The sequence below is a fragment of the Tenrec ecaudatus genome, chromosome 3 (genome assembly GCF_050624435.1).
Source record: "Tenrec ecaudatus isolate mTenEca1 chromosome 3, mTenEca1.hap1, whole genome shotgun sequence".
Lineage (NCBI taxonomy): Eukaryota > Metazoa > Chordata > Mammalia > Afrosoricida > Tenrecidae > Tenrec > Tenrec ecaudatus.
Window position 1 is genome coordinate 218,745,613 of NC_134532.1, and position 19,446 is coordinate 218,765,058.

Here is a 19,446-nt window from a genome sequence, read left to right on the forward strand (position 1 = left end):
ATTTTGCCACTAGAGCTCCTTTACAGCCCATGTAGAGAACCCAAATCCTCGTAACGACATCTGTCAACGGCGAAAATATCTGAAGTGGTCAGGGATTTCATCTTGCGTGCATCCACAAGGAACGCCTTCAGAACGATTACATTGGGGCAGTCTGCTGCACAAGACCTCTTTAATGGGCTGAAAGCTAAGGTGTCACTTTGAAGACTGAAGTGCGCGAGGCCCATGGCTTGCTGTTTTCAAACGCCTCATATGCATGCGGAAGCAGCACACAGAACAAGGTGAATTCTTGAGAGAGGCTCAATCCACAGAATACTGCGCCCCAGGAAGGGGTGGGAGCGGCCCCTGACGTGGGCGGCGGAATGGCCGGGCTAACGTCCAGCCAAGAGCACAGTGGATGGCGTGCGGGGATAGAGACCTAGGGGCGCCCTCGGCGCCGATGTGGCTCCGGAGACACATTTCGGTGGACGTTAGGCGAACGCAGTCTGTTCCAGCCGTACGCCGATGCGCGGACTACAACTCCCGAGAGGCCCGGCGGCCAAGCGGGCTGGCGGCTCTCGCGGGAAGGCGGCGTCCTGAGCGCGCGGGCGGGGGCGAGGCCGGAAGGAGGCGCGTTTCAAAGTAATGATGGATGGCTTTCGTGTCCAATAGAATTGAAAGTTCTGACTGAACCGGTTGGCTGAGGGTATAGAGGGCGCGGTGGCCAATAGGGACTCGAGAAGGGCGGTGCCTCACCCTCCAGGGCGGAAGTGAGCCTCTTTTTAGGCGGTGGCGGTGGCTTGCTTGAGTTCTCCTCCGACGCTTTTCGTGGTGTTTCCGTCTCCGTGTCGCTGGCTGCGGAGGTACCCGACTAAGCCCACTTCGAGTAAGACCGAGGTTCGCGGGAAGGTAGCGGCCGGGGGGCTCTGGTCGACTCGGCTCGTCGGCTGCGCGGCCTGAGGAGGCCGCAGCGCGGGCGATTCCGGAGCCGCCGCGGCGCGGCGCTGACCCGTCTCTGGGTCCGGACTCCGGGCCTCCCCCGGGACCTCGGGCCACGGGCACCCCTCCGCCGCTCGGCAGGTTACGCCCGGGGGCCGAGCTCGGCGCGGCGCGGCGCGGCGGCGGCAGTGGGGAGCTGGGTCTGCGTTCTGACACCCCCGGTGGGCAGCCACCGCGGGGCTCTGCTAACAGCCCAGGAAAGGAAACTCAGGCTGGGGAGGGGGGTGGGGGAGGGGGCTGGGCAAGGGACGCGCCCAAGGTCACTCCGGGGTTGTGCGGGGGTTGGGGGGCCGCTCGCTTAGGGCTTTTGCCCCCCACCAACGGCGCCTCCTTTGTGTGCTCGCGCCATCGCGGGCCTGAGTGGGGCCGGGGCTTATGGGCGGCCCCCGGGGAGGACCCCTGGCACCGCACCCAGAAAAAAGGTGCTGGAGGGCGAGGGGAAACCATGCTGCAGGAGGTCGGCTTTGTCCCAAGAGACCATTGCCTTCGATGTTCCAATCCCACCTCCCACCCTGCACCCACTCGGGGAAACTGAGCTCCCAAGTGGCTGAGGCTCTTGGAGGCGGGGACGTGAAAGCGGTTCTAATCTAACCCCAGTTTCCAGGTCACCTTACAGGTCAGTTGTGGGCCGAGGAAGGAGAGGATGGGAGACAACCTTTCTGAGGCTGCTGACTGGGTGGACTGGCTCGGCTCAGTTTTTATCTGTGAGTTCGAGCTAAAAATGGGGACGCGCTAGTGAAAACATAAATGTCTGGCCTTTGTGTTGCCTGAGTCAACTCTGACGCTGAAATCTTACAGTAACCCAGCGAGCTCGGTTGTCTCTGCTGTTAACACACACACACACACACACACACACCCACCCACCCACCCACCCACCCCAGAACCGCCTTCACAATTGTTCTGTTTGAACCCCTTGTTGCAGGCACTCTGTCACTCCGTCTTGTAAAGGATCTCCGTCTTTTTCGCTGACCTTCTACTTTACCAAGCAAGATGTCCTTGTTTAGGGAGTAGGCTCTTCTGAGAAGATATTCTATGTATGGGAGACAAGTATACTATTTTGTTTTGGTATCTTAATAATGGTCTTTGTTGACCTTTCCACCCTAAATAATTTAACCCTTGGAATTTTATAGTTTAGTTTTATATCTATATGCACATACATGTATATGCACACATATACACACATAATTGTTTTTTAGGTGAAGGTGTTAACAGCAAATTTAGGTTCTTTTTTACAAGTTCTTGACATTGGTTGCAATTTTTACAGCATTTGTGTTCTCATTCTGTTTGCATTGGTTTATCTTCTGTCCTCATACATTTTATTGTTTAAGGGGAGCACATTCCCCCTTCTCAGACCATTCCAACTCCTGTGACCTTATAAGACAATAGGACTGAGTTTCCAAGACTAAATGTTTGGTAGATCTGAACTGCTGGCCTGGTCATTATCAATCAGCTCAACTCATCACTCCAGCACCAGTGCTCATGCGAGGGAGAACATTACAGAAAACAAATTACCAAATCCACTGCTATCTAGTAGGTTCAGAGTCACAGAGACCCAATAGGTAGGGTTTTTGAAGCTGTCAATCTTTAGGAAGGCAGCTAGCTTCATCTTTTACTTGTGTGTTGGCTGGTGGTACCAACTTTATGATTAGCAGTACCGTCCTTACTGGACAGTACCACTAGGGTAGGGTACTTTACATGACTCACAGGTGACAATCTGTTATTTGGCTCAGGTTACTTGCAGAAATAACTTCAGTTCCAAGTTCAATCGGTATTTTCGTGAGACAATATTGGGGGTTTATCTAGTCTCTATGGGAGGGAGGTGCCTCTAGTTTCTTAGCTGTCTAATAGTAGGCCTTCCCTTTTGGGTTTTGTTGTATATATTTTTCCCTTCCCTTCAGACCTTCCATTGTGTCCCTGGTCAGAGTGGTCAGTATTGGGAGCACTGGGCACCAGTCGGAAAACGCTGTAGGCTGTTCCCATGGGCCAGTTTCTTTTTGGTTCTTCATTCTCATTGGCTCCAAATGAGTAGAGGCCAGTCATTGTAGCTTAGATGTCCACTTCAGAGCTTTTAAGATCCCCAGATGGTACTCCCCAAAGTAGGATGGAGAGTTATCTTTGTACACTAAGTTATGCCACTTAACTAGTGTATTCCCCTACTGTGGTCCCAAGACTTAATCGAATAAACCAATGTCACAGATTGTTAGGGTATGTCTAGGGTGCCTCTAACTGTTCCCCCATGTAGTTAACTATGCAGTATTCACAATTGTGTTGTGGGTAATTCCGTGAATTGCTCAACATGACCCATCTAGTCACAATCCTTGTGATTCCTCTGAAGGGATTGGTGGGGCTATGTCAGTAAGGTGCCTCGGGCCCACTCGGGGGAATTCGATGGCAGGCTGCTAATGAAATAAGGTCTTTGGAATTGATGGTGGCTAATGTGTGTCAGCTCAGCTTGGCCTCGTGATGATCAATGGATTGACAGGTACATAATGATGTAATTTGGTAGTTAAGGAGTGGTGTTATCCTCCATTTTGTGGTCATGAAATTGTCCAACATTTTGTCATGACATCCTAGGCACTAAGTGACTATGAGCCCATTGAGGAGTTATTTGTCTGTTGTGTAAATGAGGTAGAACCAAGGGTGGGAGGCATATCTTGTCACCATTTACTAGAGGATTTGACTGCCATGTTCCTGTAAGAGGCATTTCCTTGAGGGTATTGTCTGTATTCAGTATACCAAAAAAACAGACTTACTGCTTAATGTTGGCTCATAGCAGCGCCTCCCCCCTCCATGGGTCTCCACAACTGTAGTTATTGACTGAAGTAGAAAGCCCAGTCTTTGCTCCTGAGGAACTGCTGCTGGTTTCTAACTGCCGACTGGATTACAGCCCAGTGCATAACCATTAGACCACATGGCTCCTGCATTCAGTGGGCAGGGGGTCTTTAAAAAGCTTTTGGAAAATGGAATTGAAGGATGGGATTTTGTGTGGACTTTAAAAAGCCCTCTTTTATATGCATGCTCTGGCAAAGTCCCCTCTTTTCTGGATCCTGCAGCTGACTTTACCATCCATCACATCTGACTTTGAGTTCTTGAACCAGCAGCCTTCTTGTATGATCTGTTGGTTTAGGTTTGTCAGCCTCTACAACCAGGAGTTCTGGTGGCGTGTGTAGTATTGAGCTGTAATCCCCAAGGTCATCAGTTTGAAACCACCATTCATGCTGTGTGAGAAAGTTGGGGCTTTCTATCCTCACAAACAATTACACTCTCGGAATATCCCAGGGGCAGTTTTAGCCTGCCCTATAGGGCTGCTATGAGGTGACACTGGCATGATGACTGAGTTTTGGAGTTTTTTGCCCCTGCAACCATGAATCACGAGAGGCCTTCAGCGGATGCCTGACCCACAGATTTGGGACTTGACCAGCCTTCATAATTGAGCCATTTTTCTCAATGGTTTGTGAGTTCTGTGGGTGTTGCAATGCGTGATGGGTATGAGGCGAGAGGAGAAAGAGTTGATGGTGGGTACAGTAGCTTGGCAAAGTTGGGCACTTGGAACATGTTTGTCACCTTAAAGGAACCAGCTTTGTGCTGGCCCTTAGAAAAGAATTTATTTGCTTATGTGTACGTATGTAACTGCTCTCAGGTTAATTTTAACTTAGGTGCATCGTGCCCCTGTAGAACGGAGCAGAAATGCTCCACGGGGTTTCAGAGACTGCCTCAGTTTTCTCCCAAGAGAGTGGATTTGACCGCTGATTTTTCTGGTTCAATGTTTAACCCTCTGCAACCAGGGCTCTGTTGAGTATTTGTAGTAATCTATCTTCAGAACCATGTCCATTTTTCTTGTATGTTGTTGCCTTGCTGTTGCAAAATTGTGTATGTTGTAGCATTTACCAAAATTGTCTCTCATGTTCTCTTTAGTGTATTTATCAACTTTGGCCAACTTAACCCCTATTGAGATTGCCATTCTCACCTCCAAAATTAAGTCTGCTATCCAGAAAATGGCTCCCTGCCCCATCCTTAGTAACCAGCCTTAGAACTCTGCTCTCTGTGTATCTGTCTTGACTAAGTATTCTCACCCTCCACCAGCAAGCTGATTCTGACTCATAATCTGTGAGGGTCCCTTTTTTGTTTCTGAGGCTGTAAGTCTTATGGGAATAGAAAGCCTTATCTTCGTCCCCAGAACAACTGGTGGATTCACACTGATGATTTCGTAGTTAGCAACCCGCCTGGCAACCCACGCTGCTTCCAGGATCCCTTTTTATGATGGCAGTGTCCAGTGACTTGTCTTGGTGATGGGCAGAGTTCATGTACCCCCACAAATGTTGAAATGCCACATCGACGATGTTTGTCTCCTGTGTGTCTGTGCTTTAGACATAGAAAGGATGAAGAAGTTGTGGGGCTCCTGTTGTACTGCCAGCACGTTCCTGAGGTCATCTAAGCCCTGTGCTGGAGTTAGAGACGTGGACCGGCATCTTTGTTTAGGAGTTCCGGGTTTACCTGCAGGGTGTGTGTGTTTGTTGACAGTCCGCGGTATGTAGCATGTACTTGGAGTGTCTTGGACTTGGGGTTCTGCTTGTTGTGGAGTCCCTGGATGGTATAGACCAGGTGCTTACACTTTTCAGCATGCCAGCTACTTATAAAATGATCTACCAACTACAAAAATGCAAAACATATCTTTTTATTTATTTATTACATTTATTCATAAATGCATTGACAATTCTGTATATGCACAGTGTATGTTTATGTACCTTACATATAACCACATGAGTCCATATTGCACAACACAATTAAACTATGTACTTATTTTTTGTGTGTGTTCACGAATGAAAAAGACATGGTCTCTGCTCTCATGGAGCTTACAACGCTGTTACTCCAAGTTTTGATTCCGTTGAAAAACAACCCTAACAAGCATTTGTCTTTGCTTATCCATCAGCAGCACACTATAAAGCAAATGTTTCACATTGCCGGTCAGTTTCAACGACCGTGTAAATGTCAATCATGTCCTTGTCTTTGAAGAGCTGTAGTACAGGGATGGCATAGTACAGAATGCTCAGCAAATGTAGTAGTGGGCTTCAATCCTCATAATTGTGAGGGGACCAGTGAAATAGAAACACAAAAGGGAAATAGCATTCTACGAATACTGGTAAAGTTTAATATCAAACTGCCACAGAGAACTGCAGCAAGACAGGAAGTTATTTCCAGCAAAATGTGTGCAATATCATCAGTTTAATCAGACCCAAACATCTTGTTAACGATGCTCGCTCATTCACAACAGCATAAACGTGGTTGATAACTGTGTACATTTTTTTGTCATTACCTGAGTTTACTCTGATGACTTGCACTGAATGGAATGAGCCAGGAAGCATAGTCCAGACAGTAGCTGCTGACAGCCAGCCTCAAGCGCACTTCCAAATGATCTTCAGTCATGGCGGAACGGTACTTGGACTTGTGAGCTTTATGTGCGAAAGGGCTGACTCACAGAAACAAGTAGAGCTGAATATGCAGTCAAGGAGCTAGCACATGTTCTCATGTTTGGGTCCTGTTCCTCCGCAAGTAAGTTCCAGAACTGTTTATGTGCTCTGGACTTCAGCCGAATGTCGGCCTGTAGTGTCAAAGTCTCCCATTCCATATGAAAGTGATACGTTTTTGTCTTCTTACTTGGTCCAGCTCTCCCACTCATTTTAATACCCTTCCTTTAAGAGAAAAAAACTAAGGTCTACAAACTGGCGATACCTTAGCTTGTCAGTTTTGCTGCACTCAGCACAGTTGTTTGCGCATAGGTATGACACCTAAGCTTGCATCTGATTGGCTGCACTGTCTATCGGTTAAATGACGGGATTGATGATAGGCTTATGTCTATTTTTTTAATGCCATGCGATCTACCCACACTACATTTGTGATCGACGTATTACGCACCCCTGGTGTAGACAGCCCCTCTAAGGCTGCAAGACTCATGTTTGAGGTGTGACTCCATCCCCAAGTACCTGTTGAATGAGTCCCTACTTCTTACCTGTTACTGAGTCACCTTGATTCCATTTTGCATGCCCTGAGCCTAAGGGAGTTAAGGTGATTTGCCCAAGGTCACACAGTAAGGGTTAGTTCGTCTTGTTGAGGGTCTTGTTCATTTATACTGACCCTCTACATTAGCAAATGTGATACCTTTCTTCGGTTGCGAGTCACTGTTCATGCCATGTCTAAAGCACATGAGACACTGATGGAGCAATAGACTAGAAGCAGGGTTTGGCAAACTTTTGAGACAGAAAAGCCTATCCTGTCCCTCACAACAATTTAAAAATTATTCAAGAGCCTTAAATATATATTTACAAACAAGTATAATCACCATTATCTTAACAGTGTCCTTTAATTTTACTTCAGAGCTACACGTATGTACTGAAAGAGCCACATGTGACCCGGGAGCCATGGTTTGCCAACCCCTGGTGTAGAGGATGGACAGGGATTAACTTGGGTGGCAGGGAGGATAGTAACCCACAAAAGGGCAAAGAGAAATCAAAGATGGGGGTTGGGCAAGCTATCAGGGCTGTGATAAGTAGTTTAAACTTAAATAACAGAATTGATGATCTTGAATGTAAAACCTGTAAATGTAAAAATTGTAAGTTACAATTTTTGAAATTGTTAAATAAAATTTTTTTAACATAAATAAGACATGAGACCAAGTCTTGCCATCTTTGCATCTAAGAAGCATTCTTGCTCTACTTGCTCCAAGACAGATTTGTGTGTTCTTGTGAGGCCAGGTTATATGGCATATTACATGTAATTCAGTATTTAATATAGATACTTTTACTGGGGGTGCCAGGGCAGTGCTGTAGGCTCATAGTGGGCTGCTAAGCCCAAATGTGAGTTTGAGTCCATCCTGAGGTACGCCACAGAAAAGTCTGACTTGGGATAATCAACTGGTCATGGAGAGTGAGGAGCACAGACAGGCCTCCCTGCTGGGCAGTGGGGTTGGGGTGGTTATTATGTGAGGGAGGAGAGGAGTGCAGTAGATGAAGTGATGAAATCAGACCCCGGAGGCGGAGCTGAGGAAGGCGAGGTGGGCAAGGGCTCCTCAGTATCACCTGAGGTGTCGAAGGTACCCATTGCCCATCGCTGCAAGTGTGGAAATCTGAATTCTTTCCACCCAGGGCAGCCCTGTGAAAGTAAAGTGAGTTTTGCTTTTGCTGTCCAGTTTTGCCTTGAAGAAAATGGGAATATCAAACTCCTGCCGCCCAGGCACACACTCCAGACACCTCGCACGGCGCCCAAGCTACACCCACAGGGTCACCTTGCTCTGCTTCCTTCCACCATCCCTTCATAGCTGCCACCTTCCCAGGTCCACTTGCATAGGCCAACTGCAGGTCTTTTTCAAAGTCAAGGGTCATCCTTCCTTTGTGTGTGAACTGAATTATTTAATGCATGCAGGACAGCACTCGTTTGCAGTAGAGTATCTCGGTGGGGGTGGGAGTAACCCCAGTGGTGTAGTGATTGTGTGTTGGGCTACCAATCTCAAGGTTAGTGATTCAAAATCACCAGCTGCTTTGTGGGAGAAAAATAAGGTTTTCTACTCCTAAAACTAGTTACAGTCTTGGGGAAATGCCTGGAAAGTTCTGCCCAGCCGTTTAGGGTCACCATGAGAAAAAATGGATTTGATATCGTGAGTTGTTTATTTTTAATCGTTACGTGAGTGTGTCGTGGACCATGTTTTGTTTTTATTGTAAATGGAGTGAAAATTTACAAAGCAGATGTCAGTTTTCCATGCAGCAATTCAGGTACATTTTGTTTGAGCTCTTTGATCATTGCAGTCCCCACAAACAACATCCTTAATCCCACTTCCTCCTCGTGTTTCCCGCTTCCATTCTTCCTAGCCCTCCTGAACTTGTGTCTTGGGTCAATGCTGCCCCATTTGTGTCCTGTAGTTGATGCTTATGAGGAGGGTGTGTCTCAATAGGGTTACTGAAAGGTGGAGCCATTCAGTAGAACCAGCAGGCTAACTAAGGACCATCATTTTGGGGGTCTCACCAGTCTTTACCTGGCCAGTTCACCTGGTCCTTTTTCATGATTTGCAGTTCTATGCCTAATTTCCTTTTCCCAGTAAGCCTTGTGGTGATGAGCACAGTGCGGTAGCTTTTCCGGAACTCACAGGTCATGTTGTCAGGTGGCTGGCTGACTAACTGCATCTGAGGGTGGACAGCAAGTACTTGGAGAGGCCAACTGGATCATAGGGACTGGAGAACTGTACCCCCAATTCCCGAGGGGCCACCACTGAGGGACATTTGCAAAATTCTGAGGTCTTCTAAGGCCCGATAATATCTGTCTGCCCTTCTTTTGACTTCCACAGACCGGCTTCCCATGCCGTTCCCAAATCTGTCCCTGAGGTAGTAGGTGCTTGCTGATCTTTGTGGCCGCTGGGAGCCAAGGGCTGCTGACTTTGATTTTTCTCTTATCTTAGCACCAGGATTAAAAAAACAAACTCGCTGCCATTAAGTCAATGATGACTCCTAGCCACTAGCTAGAGGGCTGAAAGGGGCCTCTGGTGGTGTAGTGGTTCGGTGGTCTGCGAACTGCAGGTCAGCAGTTTGAAACCACCAGTCGCTCTGGGAGAAAGATGAGACTTTCTGTTCCCTTAGAGGTGTACAGCCTTGGAAGCACCAGGGAGTAGCTCTGCTCTGTCCTGTAGGGTCTCTGGGAGTTGGCATCAACTCGGTAGCACTGAGTTTGGGTTAGTTTTTTGCTCTGGGTCAGGCACTGCTTTAGGGGCTAAACATGAGAGACACTTGAGGAGCGTGTTTACTGGAGAGACGGCCAGTAGATGAAGCAACATGAAGATGCCCTCTTCTTAGCAGTGCGATTACTAGTGGAGAAAGCAAAGCCAAGCTTCAACTCCCAAGTGTACAGGAACAGGGGACCAGGTCTTCCTCAGCCCTGCTCCCAAATTCAGACTTGCTGCTATCAAGTTTGTGCTGACTCAGAGTGACTGTGTAGGGCAGGGTAGACCTGCCCCTGTGAGTTCTGAAGACTGGCTCTTTACAGAAATGGAAAACCCTGTTTCCCTCCAGCGGAGTAGCTGGACCTTGTGGTTTGCAGCTCAACACTTAGCTACTATGCCACCAGAGCTGCCGTGGACACCCACAAAGGTTCCTTTTTCTGAGCAAGGCTCCATCATTTCCTAAAGACTTGAGGGTGCTACTTGTGTCGCACCCTTCGCCCCAGTTCCTTATTCCCGAAGCCCATCTCTTCGGGTTCTGCGTGGACCTGGGGAGTGACCACTAAGAGCAGAGAGCAGCCGGCTGGCTGACTGACTGAGCGAGGCGCTGTCCCATGCTCACTTGCTAAGTCAGCCCCTTCACAAGTCTGCCTCTGCCCGGGGAAGTCTCCAGCAGCCAGGGCCCACATTACCCATCCCAGGAGCCTGCAGGAACACATGTCCTTTTTCTCCTTCACTCTGAGAACACTAGGCTGCGAACGGCCCTTTCCTTTCTCGAGAACAAGAACAGCAGCCTGCGCATCAAGGCGCTTGCTCCACTCTGTGTGGAATGTGGGTCTTGAGACTGCAGAAGGAGCTTCCCCAAACCTGATGAAAAGTACCAAGACACTTCACTAAGACTTTCCCCCAGAGGCCTACAGAGACTAGTCTGGATTTGGCCAAGTACTCTACAAAGCTCCCACGGCAACACACACATCCTATGGAAATGATGCAGCAGGCCCTGGGCCTCCCCAGTCCTCCCCTCCCCCTCAGCACCACTAGGACAGAAGTGGAGCCTCCTCCTCCCCACTGAAGGCTAGACTGACCCTCTGATGCTTGAGGACCAGGTACCCTAAACTCCCTTAACAGCCCTGCCGGCTAGTGACATCGAAGGAGCAGCAGTGAGGGAATTTTCAGAAAGGGAAGGGCTATCCAGCATACAACGCAGTCCTCTTCCTAACTCTACCCGAAGACAAATTTGTAAAGTCAGAAAATCAACTAGTCAAGTGTCTGTCATAGTACTTATATGCATAAAAACACTAACGAAACAATAATGCTTTCATACAAAGTAGCACCTGTTCTTAGGGATCCTTGGAAGTATCTAACATTTAGGGTGCTCACCAAGAAGGTGTGCATCAAGGTTGTATCTGTCTGCTGAGCAGATAATCAGAGAAGCTGGACTATATGAAGGTGCCCTGGTGGTGCAGTGGTTTATGTGAAGTCACCAGCCGCTCCTGGCAGAAATACTGGGCTTTTTACTCCCATAAACAGTTATAGATTCGGAGACCAAAGGGGTCACTGAGAGTCAGCACTGACTCAGGCAGTGAGGGTTTGTTTTTGGTTTGGACTATGTGGAGAGGCGCGCTGTCTCAGGATTGGAGGAAGGTGATATGCAGATGACAGTCTAGCGTACTGAAAGTGAGGAGGACCTCAAGCAGTTGCTGACGAAGATGAAAAATTGAAGCCTTCAAACTGACTCCATGGAAACCCAAGCCCTCACACCCGGACCAAGAAGTAAATGGAGAAAAGTGTGAAGTTGTCAAGGATTTTGTCTTGGTTGAATTCACAATCAATGCTCTTGGAAGCAGCAGTCAAGAGACCCAAAGATGAGTTGCATTAGGTCAATCTGCTGCACAAAACCTGAAAAGCCAGGATGTTACTTTGAGGACTAAAGTGGGCCTGACCCAAACCATAGTATTTTTCACCCCAACAGTTTTATTAGCATTTAATTCATGTACCATGCATTGAATGGCTCAATCACGTCAAAGACGGTTGTGCAATAATCACCACAGTCACTTTTAAGACATGGTATTTTCAATCACCTTATATGCCTCAGGAAGACAGAAGAATCAATTATCTGAATCTGGTGTTGGCCAATATTGAAAGTGTCATGAAGTGCGAAAGAACAAACAGGTGTGTCCTGGAAGAAGTGTATGCTCCTCTTTAGAGACAAGAATAGAATAGCAAGACTTTGTCTCCAAGTCCTTGGGACATGTTATCATGGATCTTGTTTGATAAAATGGGTCAGTGAAAAAGAGGAAGCCATCCATGAGATGGACGGACACAGTGGTTCGTTCCAACATTAAGTCAAGCTTAGGGGCCATTATGAGAATGGCGCAGGACTGGGCAGTGTTTACTTCTGTTGTATTTAGACAGGGTCACTATGAGTCAGAACCAATCTGATGGCACCTGTCAACAGCCACTGGGAAGGCCAGCTGCTTCTCCTGGGTCTGAACAGCATCTTGAATGGGGTGCGGGGTAGGAAGGGTGCCTTGCGGGATCCTTGAACCAAACTTGCCTGTGCCTATGGCAGCCACTACAGGGGCCAGCGCAGGTGTGGGGGAGGGGGGGAGGTAGAGGGGCAGGGGGTAGCTGGTGGGGGGTTATAGATTTCACTTGTCCTCTTATCAACAGCTCCCTGACAGCTCTTATTTCCCATCTTTGTGATGTAGAGCGCCTCTTCATAAGAAAGAGCAGGCAGCAGCTATACTATCAGCTTGGCTGCTCTGGAGGGGCTGGAACCCACTGTCCCTCCTCAGGAGAAAGGCAGAGCCTGGCAAACCCCATGGAGCAGTTCTGCTCTGTTGTGTAGGTTTCCTTGAAACAGCAGTGCCCTGTCTACCATGGTCATTCCCTCATGTGCACACCTGGGGGCTGTGTGTGGCGCCCTCATAGGCATCCCCTTCCTTAGGCAGGTGCATCTGTGGGGTGGCAGTGGACAGGTGCACACTGTTACCTAACCCCACTTGCAGGGACATTCATCTTGGCAGTAGGATCTGACACCTGGTCCTGTGACTGTCCCCAGACTGTGCATCTGAGTATGCCCCAAGGAAGCCCTTCAAAACTCAGTGCCCTTCAGCAGAACTGCCCCTGTGGTTTTCCAAGTCTCCTCACTCCTTATGGGAGCAGAAAGCCCCATCTTTCTCCCTGGACCCAGGTAAGCACCCTTAAATACAAGGTTCCTGAAGTAATCAACCATGGATTTGCTCTCGACTTCTGGGAATTTTATTCCACGTCACTGCTTCTCCTAACACCTGCCAGTCAAGGGCTGTTTCCCTCACATTAAAAGATGAGGAAACTGGGTCACATACTCCAAACAAAACCCATTGCCATTGAGTTCATTCCAACTCAGAGCCTAGGGTGTTTGAGGGTATACATTCGCTTATAGAAGCAAGCTGCTTTGTCCTCTGCGGTGGCTGGTGCTCATCTCTCTGTTGACTGGGCCCCCAGGGTTCCTTAATTGAGTCTGAGGGTCAGGCAGTAGGCAGTTAGGACTGAGGCATGGATTCTGAGCAACTTGTTTGATGGCTTTGCCACTGTTCTCATTATGTGGAGGACCACAGGCTCCTGGCTTTTCCTGGAGTTGTAAGGCAAAAGAAACCTGGTGCCAGAGCTGGTCACCTGAGTTAGGCTGTTAACATCAAGGTTAGTGGTTCAAACTCACCAACTGCTCCACAGAAGAGAGAGGAGGCTATCTGCTCCCATAAAGATATACAGCCTTGGAAACCCTAGCAGTTTACTCTTCAGGTTGACTTGGAATCAACTCGATGGCAATTTTCTTAACCCCTCTCCCCACCCACTCACCCACCCACACATAAAGTCCCCTCTGCTAACTGAAAGGGGTGGTGGCTTGAACCTGCTTGGGGAGAATGAGAACAATGTGGCCCTGTTTCCCTAAAGATTATAGCCGAGGAAACCCCATGGGACTGTTCTCTGCCCTCTAGGATACCTGTGAGTCGAAATCGACCCACAGCAGCAAGGTGCATGGTTATTGATGTGACAGTGGCCGGAGAGTTCCAGTTTAGGGAGATTGGAAGTGAGCATTTCTGGTGACCTGTAGTGAGTGCTGAGTTCCCAGAAGGAACTATGGGTTCTCGTGGGTAGAGATGATGACATTCTTCACAAAGGCTGGTTGCCAGGACGTGACAAGACTCTCTTAAATACCTTTACTCTTTGACACTTATTTTATTGCCCTTTTAAAATTTCCCATCTGTGGAAAATGTTCAAAATGACAGATGGGAAAGGTTCTATGTTTATGGCTTAAGAAGGGAGATTATGGCTAAACAGCTGGTACTCAATCAGCCCTTTTTATTTTGGTGTTCCTGGATGGAGTTATTATGTAGGACTTGGGCTTTTATACCAGACCAGCATAAAAAGGGGTTGCCCTGGCTGCCTCCGCCTGTACCAGAAACCACAGTGAACCAGAGCAAGGGACTAGTTCGAAAGATGGCTGGTTCAGTGGGTTAGTGTGTCAGTCCTGGGTGTCTGCCTCGTGGGAATCCTACTCCACCCCTGCCCTCCCTGCAGACCCTGTTTCCAGGGGTTGTTTCCTCCCCTTCTGCTGACTCTGGCTTTTCCTTGTTGTGGGCCTGGATCTTGGAGGTGGTGCTGGTCTGTGTGCCCTTTTCCTGTTCCTGCCCCGAAAACCCTCTGCCTCGTTGTGCACTGATGCTACCTGACTCCTGTTAAGAGTTCAGAGGTAGTGGAAAATGAGCCCGTAACACCAACAGAATGATTAAGTGACATATAAATCTTTAAGAACTCAAAATCCTGAGCTCTCTGCTCCCTCTGACCTCTTCCATCCCCACCCTGCCTGCCACTACCACAGCAGCACCCTGCCCTTCCTGCCGCCCAGTCGGTGCCTTTCCATGCAACCCTGACTTGGCTTTGCCTCTGTCAGAGACCTTACTTCTGACCCTTGTCAGACTCAGAGAGAGAGAGGGAGAGAGAGAGACAGAGACATACACACACCATGGCTCACACTGTGCCCCCACCAACCTCTCCCTCCCCTCGTTCAGGGATGTCTGGAATAAATCCTTTACTAGTTGCATCTCAGTGTCTCTTCCTTCAGGAAGCCTGCCTGGATTCTAAGTAACAATTTGAGTTCCTCCTTGCTGCTGCTTCAGAAGTGGCCCTGGTAGCTCCTTTTCCAGTTGCCTGGCGACTCAGGCTCCTCACCTGTTTTTCTGTTCTCCGAGGCTGTGCAGTACCGCTGACTGGCACCACTGCCCCCTCCTTGCCTGCCTGAACTTTTCTAATTCTTCTTTTTGGTTCCAGCTGAGTTTTTCTCCTGTCATCGCCTCTCTCTATTCTGCCTTCCCAGATTCTTCCATAGATCCTGACCACCTCCCTCCCTCCTCTCCCACACCCTGAGTTTCTCTACTTGCAATAAGCTGCACTCGACTCTAAGCTCCCTTCCCATCTGCTTTCATGTGTCACTTCTGCAGTAACCAGCTTTGCATGAGTTGTTTCTGTCACATCCTTTTGTCCATGTCTGCTAGGTTGCCCATTTCCTGGACCACCACTTGAGCCCGGGCTGTTCTCAGCAGCACAGGTGGCGCACTTTGCCCTCTTTGTGCTATTAGTTTTCTAGGCAGTATGCACTGGGGGTCTGCCTGGCACGACTAGTTCCTGCTCAGCTGGCCCTGTGTGTCTGTGGCACTCTGCTCTGTGGGGTCCTCGGTGGCTGAGGAGAGGGGGGAATTCGAGCATGAGCCCTTGTCCCTGTGGAACTTGCACTGTGAGGACATACTGATGAGTTTGGAGGGCGTAGCAAACAGCTACCGGGCCTTTGCTCTGGGAAGCTGAAGGACAGGGCTGCCATGGCCTGTGGCCACAGACTCTGGGCGGCAGCTCTGCTTGAGAGAGGTCAGCCATCTTGCATGTTCCAAATTGTTTCTAGAATTGATTCGTCCAGTTCCAGCGCTGTGATGCCATTTGTTGACCCGAGTGGCTCGGGTGACAGACTACTGCGGTTTTCAGTCATTGTGAGCTTTGGATACGTTTCTTGACTCTGGGTCATCTGGCTTCCTTCCTAGAGTGCCAGGCCTCACTCCAAGGAAATGGCGGAGACAGGTCGGCCGATGATGGAAACGTCTATGTGCACTCTTGTGTAATGGCTTCCGTACCTCTCCTGCATCCGGGTCTGCCCAGACCTCTAGCCTTTCTGCCCACATACTGCACTTCCCCATCCTGCCTAGCCCACCTGCACGGCCCCTTTGCAGTTCATCTGTCTTTCTCACCCACATCCTGTTCTCCAAAGTGGAACGAGCTGCCAGGCTGACCCTCAGTGTGGGAGGGCTTGGGGAATGAGATGCTCAGGAAAAACTCCCCAGAGAGGCAGGCCTAGCACTTAAGGGCCCCACTAAAAGCAGCTAGGTCCATCTGCTCTGTGGCTTCTCTGCACTGCTTTGAGAAAACAGCTCGAGAGGTTCCCCCTAAGCTCCAAGGTTTACTGTCACCCTAGTTTCCTACCCCAGATCTTTGGCTGGTTTTGTCCATGTTGATTGACATTTCTTGGGTGAGTTGCAGTTGAACTTTTTGTCAGGGCCTGCTTTGTGACTGATCAACCTCTGTGAGGATAAACTAGGGAAACATGGGATCAAAAGGTAGTGTTTGTCCCGGAATACAGCTCAGAAAGCAAGGGGGTATGGGAAGCCAGGAGGAAAGGAGCCAGGAAATGAGGAAGCAGCAGGAAGGGTGCTGTCTCTTGCGGTTTCCGTTAAAACAGTGGTTCTCAGCCTGTGGGTTGTGACCCCTTTGAAGGTCAAACAACCCTTTCACGGGGGCTGCCCAGTTCATAACAGTAGCAAAATGACAGTGATGAAGGAACAACGAACATAATTTTCTGGCTGTGGGGTCACTCCAACGTGAGGAACTGTATTAAAGGGTCATGGCACTAGGAAGGTTGAGAACCACTGGGGTAAACGAAGACCACTACAATGTCCAATTAGAATTATTGAAGTCTTTATTTTTCATGTCAGGCTTGCCTGGGCTGCAGCACAAATGTTCAAGGGAACCTCTCTGCAGACTGCAGCCCCTTCTCCCTGGCGGACTTTCTTTTATACCATTCAGGGAGGGTAGAACCCAGAAAGCAGAAGAAAAGGCAAGTCAACATACATACATCACTAAGTGGTATTGACAAGTGAAACAAAAGTATATTCAGGTAAAGTTTCAGTTGGTTTATAATCCCATTTCTGGATTTTGTCTCTAGCTTGTCCTCAGGGGGGGAGGGAAATGGACACTCCTGTCCCTGAGAGAAAGACTTAGGGCATCTCTGGATAAGGGGAGAGGGTAGTTTAAACAAGAATTGCTCTGAGGGCACTTACAAACCTGCTGATTTAACATTGTGATGTTAAAAGGGCGGGAAATGCTCTCAGGGGAAAGTGTTCTGCTTAAAATGTGACATGAGCATGGGGATTGCTGGCAGAGGCAGGGCACAAAATGGGGATGAACTGCCAAATAGAAAACCAGTTTATCTGTAAACAACCAGACAAACCACTGGAAAAAGCTTTGAACAATAGTCTTTTTTTCAAAAGTCATAGTATTTTCCCACATACTTTTTGAAAGCCGGGTTGTGTTGAATTTACTCATACACCGTTCTTGAGTGGAATTGGACGTATCAGTCCTAGAAACAATCTGAAACATGGGAGAAGGCTGACATCTCTCAAGCAGAGCTGCCGCCCAGAGTCTGTGGCCAGAGGCCATGGTAGCCCTGTAATGGGGTTTTCTCAATTCTGGCCACGAGAAGAAAGGCCCTAGGTGCAAACCCAAAGATGAGAGCTCCTTGGGACTGAAAACATAGGATGCACTGTAGAGCTGAGGGGTCTGGTAGCTCTGGAGAGGTGTCTCTTGGGTCGTCCAAATGGACTGTGCGTCCTGTGGGATCCCGGGGGTGGAATCCTTGACTGGTGCCATCAGGAGACAACATACTCCGTGCCCTTCAGAGAGAGAATGTGGGACAAAATTTCCTCCTGAAGCTCCCAGGCTCTGGATAGCAAAGCCCCAAGTATGTGTTTTGCACAAAGGGCACCTTGCTCAGAGGGCCGGGCTGCAGGAGGCTCCAGTTCCTGCCTGGTGCTCTGAGGAGGGCTGAGGAAATGTGTGCGGGAACTTCCTCTCACAGTGGCTGCTCGGTGTGCTCACTTTCTAGGACTCATCAGCGAGAGAAGAGGATGGAGTTAGCATTAGTGTGATGCTCAGGACTGCAAGCATTGGCACCTGAGGACAGAAGACCACTTGTTTCCTAAGGTCCCTGTAGGGCAGTGGTTCTCAACCTTCCTCATGTTGCTACCCGTTAATACAGTTCCTAGCGTTGTGGTGACCCCCAACCTTAAAATTATTTTCATTGCTACTTCATCACTGTCATTTTGCTACTGTTATGAATTGGGCGACCCTCGTGAAAGGGTCATTTGACCCAACCCCCAAAGGGGTCGCAGCCCACAGGTTGAGAACTGCTGCTTTAGGGCCACATAAATAAAGGACTCGAATCAAGCTTTGGTGGACTTCTTGGTCTGTTTTTCCAGGATTTGAAGACAGTGGGAGGCGCCTGACCCTTGGAGAATGAGTAAGCAGCAGGTGTGAGGAGTGCCGGTGCCGCCCTGCCTGCGCCTGGGTCTCCTGCAGGTGGAGCTGGGAGCAGAATGAGCACAGTGAGTTTTCCTCAGCTTTGGGGCTTGGCTTGGCTTTCCAGAGCAGAGCAACTCCCTGGCAGCATGGCATGTTAGCCAGAGCCCCACAGACATGCTTTCAAGTCACCCATTTCTCACGGTTGCCAGCAAAGTGTGGTGCTGTGGCTGCTGGCAGGCAGCAAGTAGCTGTTGAGAGCCCAGCTGTTTTGTGTCTTCTGGATAATCCTAGGTACCCCTAGGATAGAGCAGGTGCGTCCGAGACCAGAGGGTGGGGTGGACAAACACTAAGCTAGGTCATGGTCCCTGGACGCTTGTGTGCCCTCCTTTCCTCCCTCTTTCTGGCCAGCCCTGTCCCCACAGTGCTCTAGGCCCACTGCACTGCAGAGAAGCAAAGGCCTCTGCTTGGCTGGATGCACCCTCCCCAGGGAGGAGGCAGCTGCTCTGACCCTGAGGTCTCAGGGTCAGTTAAGGTGGTGGTGCAGTGATCAGGTTGTCAAGCTGAGCTGAGGGCTTGTGAGGATTTTGCTGGCTAGAAAGGAAAGAGGTCGAAAGAATTTACGATACATTTGTACAGCCTGTGAAAAGCTATATGGCCCTGCCTCAAAATAACTGGGAACAGAAACTCTATGATCTAGCAATCTCATTGCTGGGTATTACCCTAAGGAAGTAAAGAGCCCCCCCACAAAAAAAGCCATAATACACAGACATAATGCACTTCCGTGTTCATCACAGCACTGTTCACAGCAGCAAGAAGATAGAAACGGCTTGAATGCCCATCAGAATACTATCCATGATGCCACGGTCCACTTTTATGACGTGGATGGACCTGTAGAGCATTGTGCTGAGTGAAGTTGGCAATCAGAAAAGGTTAAATATTGGGTGAGACCATTGCTGTAAGGGTAAAAATCAAGACAGATTTGCATATGAAAGGGAACAGACTTTGGAGACTCCTAAGAGAGGGAGGATGAAGCAACTGGCCGTCACTGACAGTGAGAGGGAGGCTGGCGACCAGTAGAAGGAGAAGGGAAATCACAAGGGGGGTCGAGGCGGGGGAGTTGATAAGTGGTTTGAACTGTTGATTGTAGACAGTTGGAGGTTTGAAAT

General features: G+C 49.0%; 1 protein-coding gene across 1 annotated transcript in view; it reads left to right on the top strand.

Moving 5' to 3' along the window:
- Positions 1-724: 724 nt before the first annotated feature.
- RNF4 (ring finger protein 4) overlaps positions 725-19,446 on the top strand; it is a 30,769-nt gene continuing 12,047 nt past the window's right edge. Inside the window, exons 1-2 of the mRNA XM_075544616.1 lie at positions 725-862; positions 18,238-18,363. Of these exons, the coding sequence (XP_075400731.1) occupies positions 18,355-18,363 (9 nt within the window). The 5' untranslated portion in view covers positions 725-862; positions 18,238-18,354. The remainder of the gene's footprint in view (positions 863-18,237; positions 18,364-19,446) is intronic.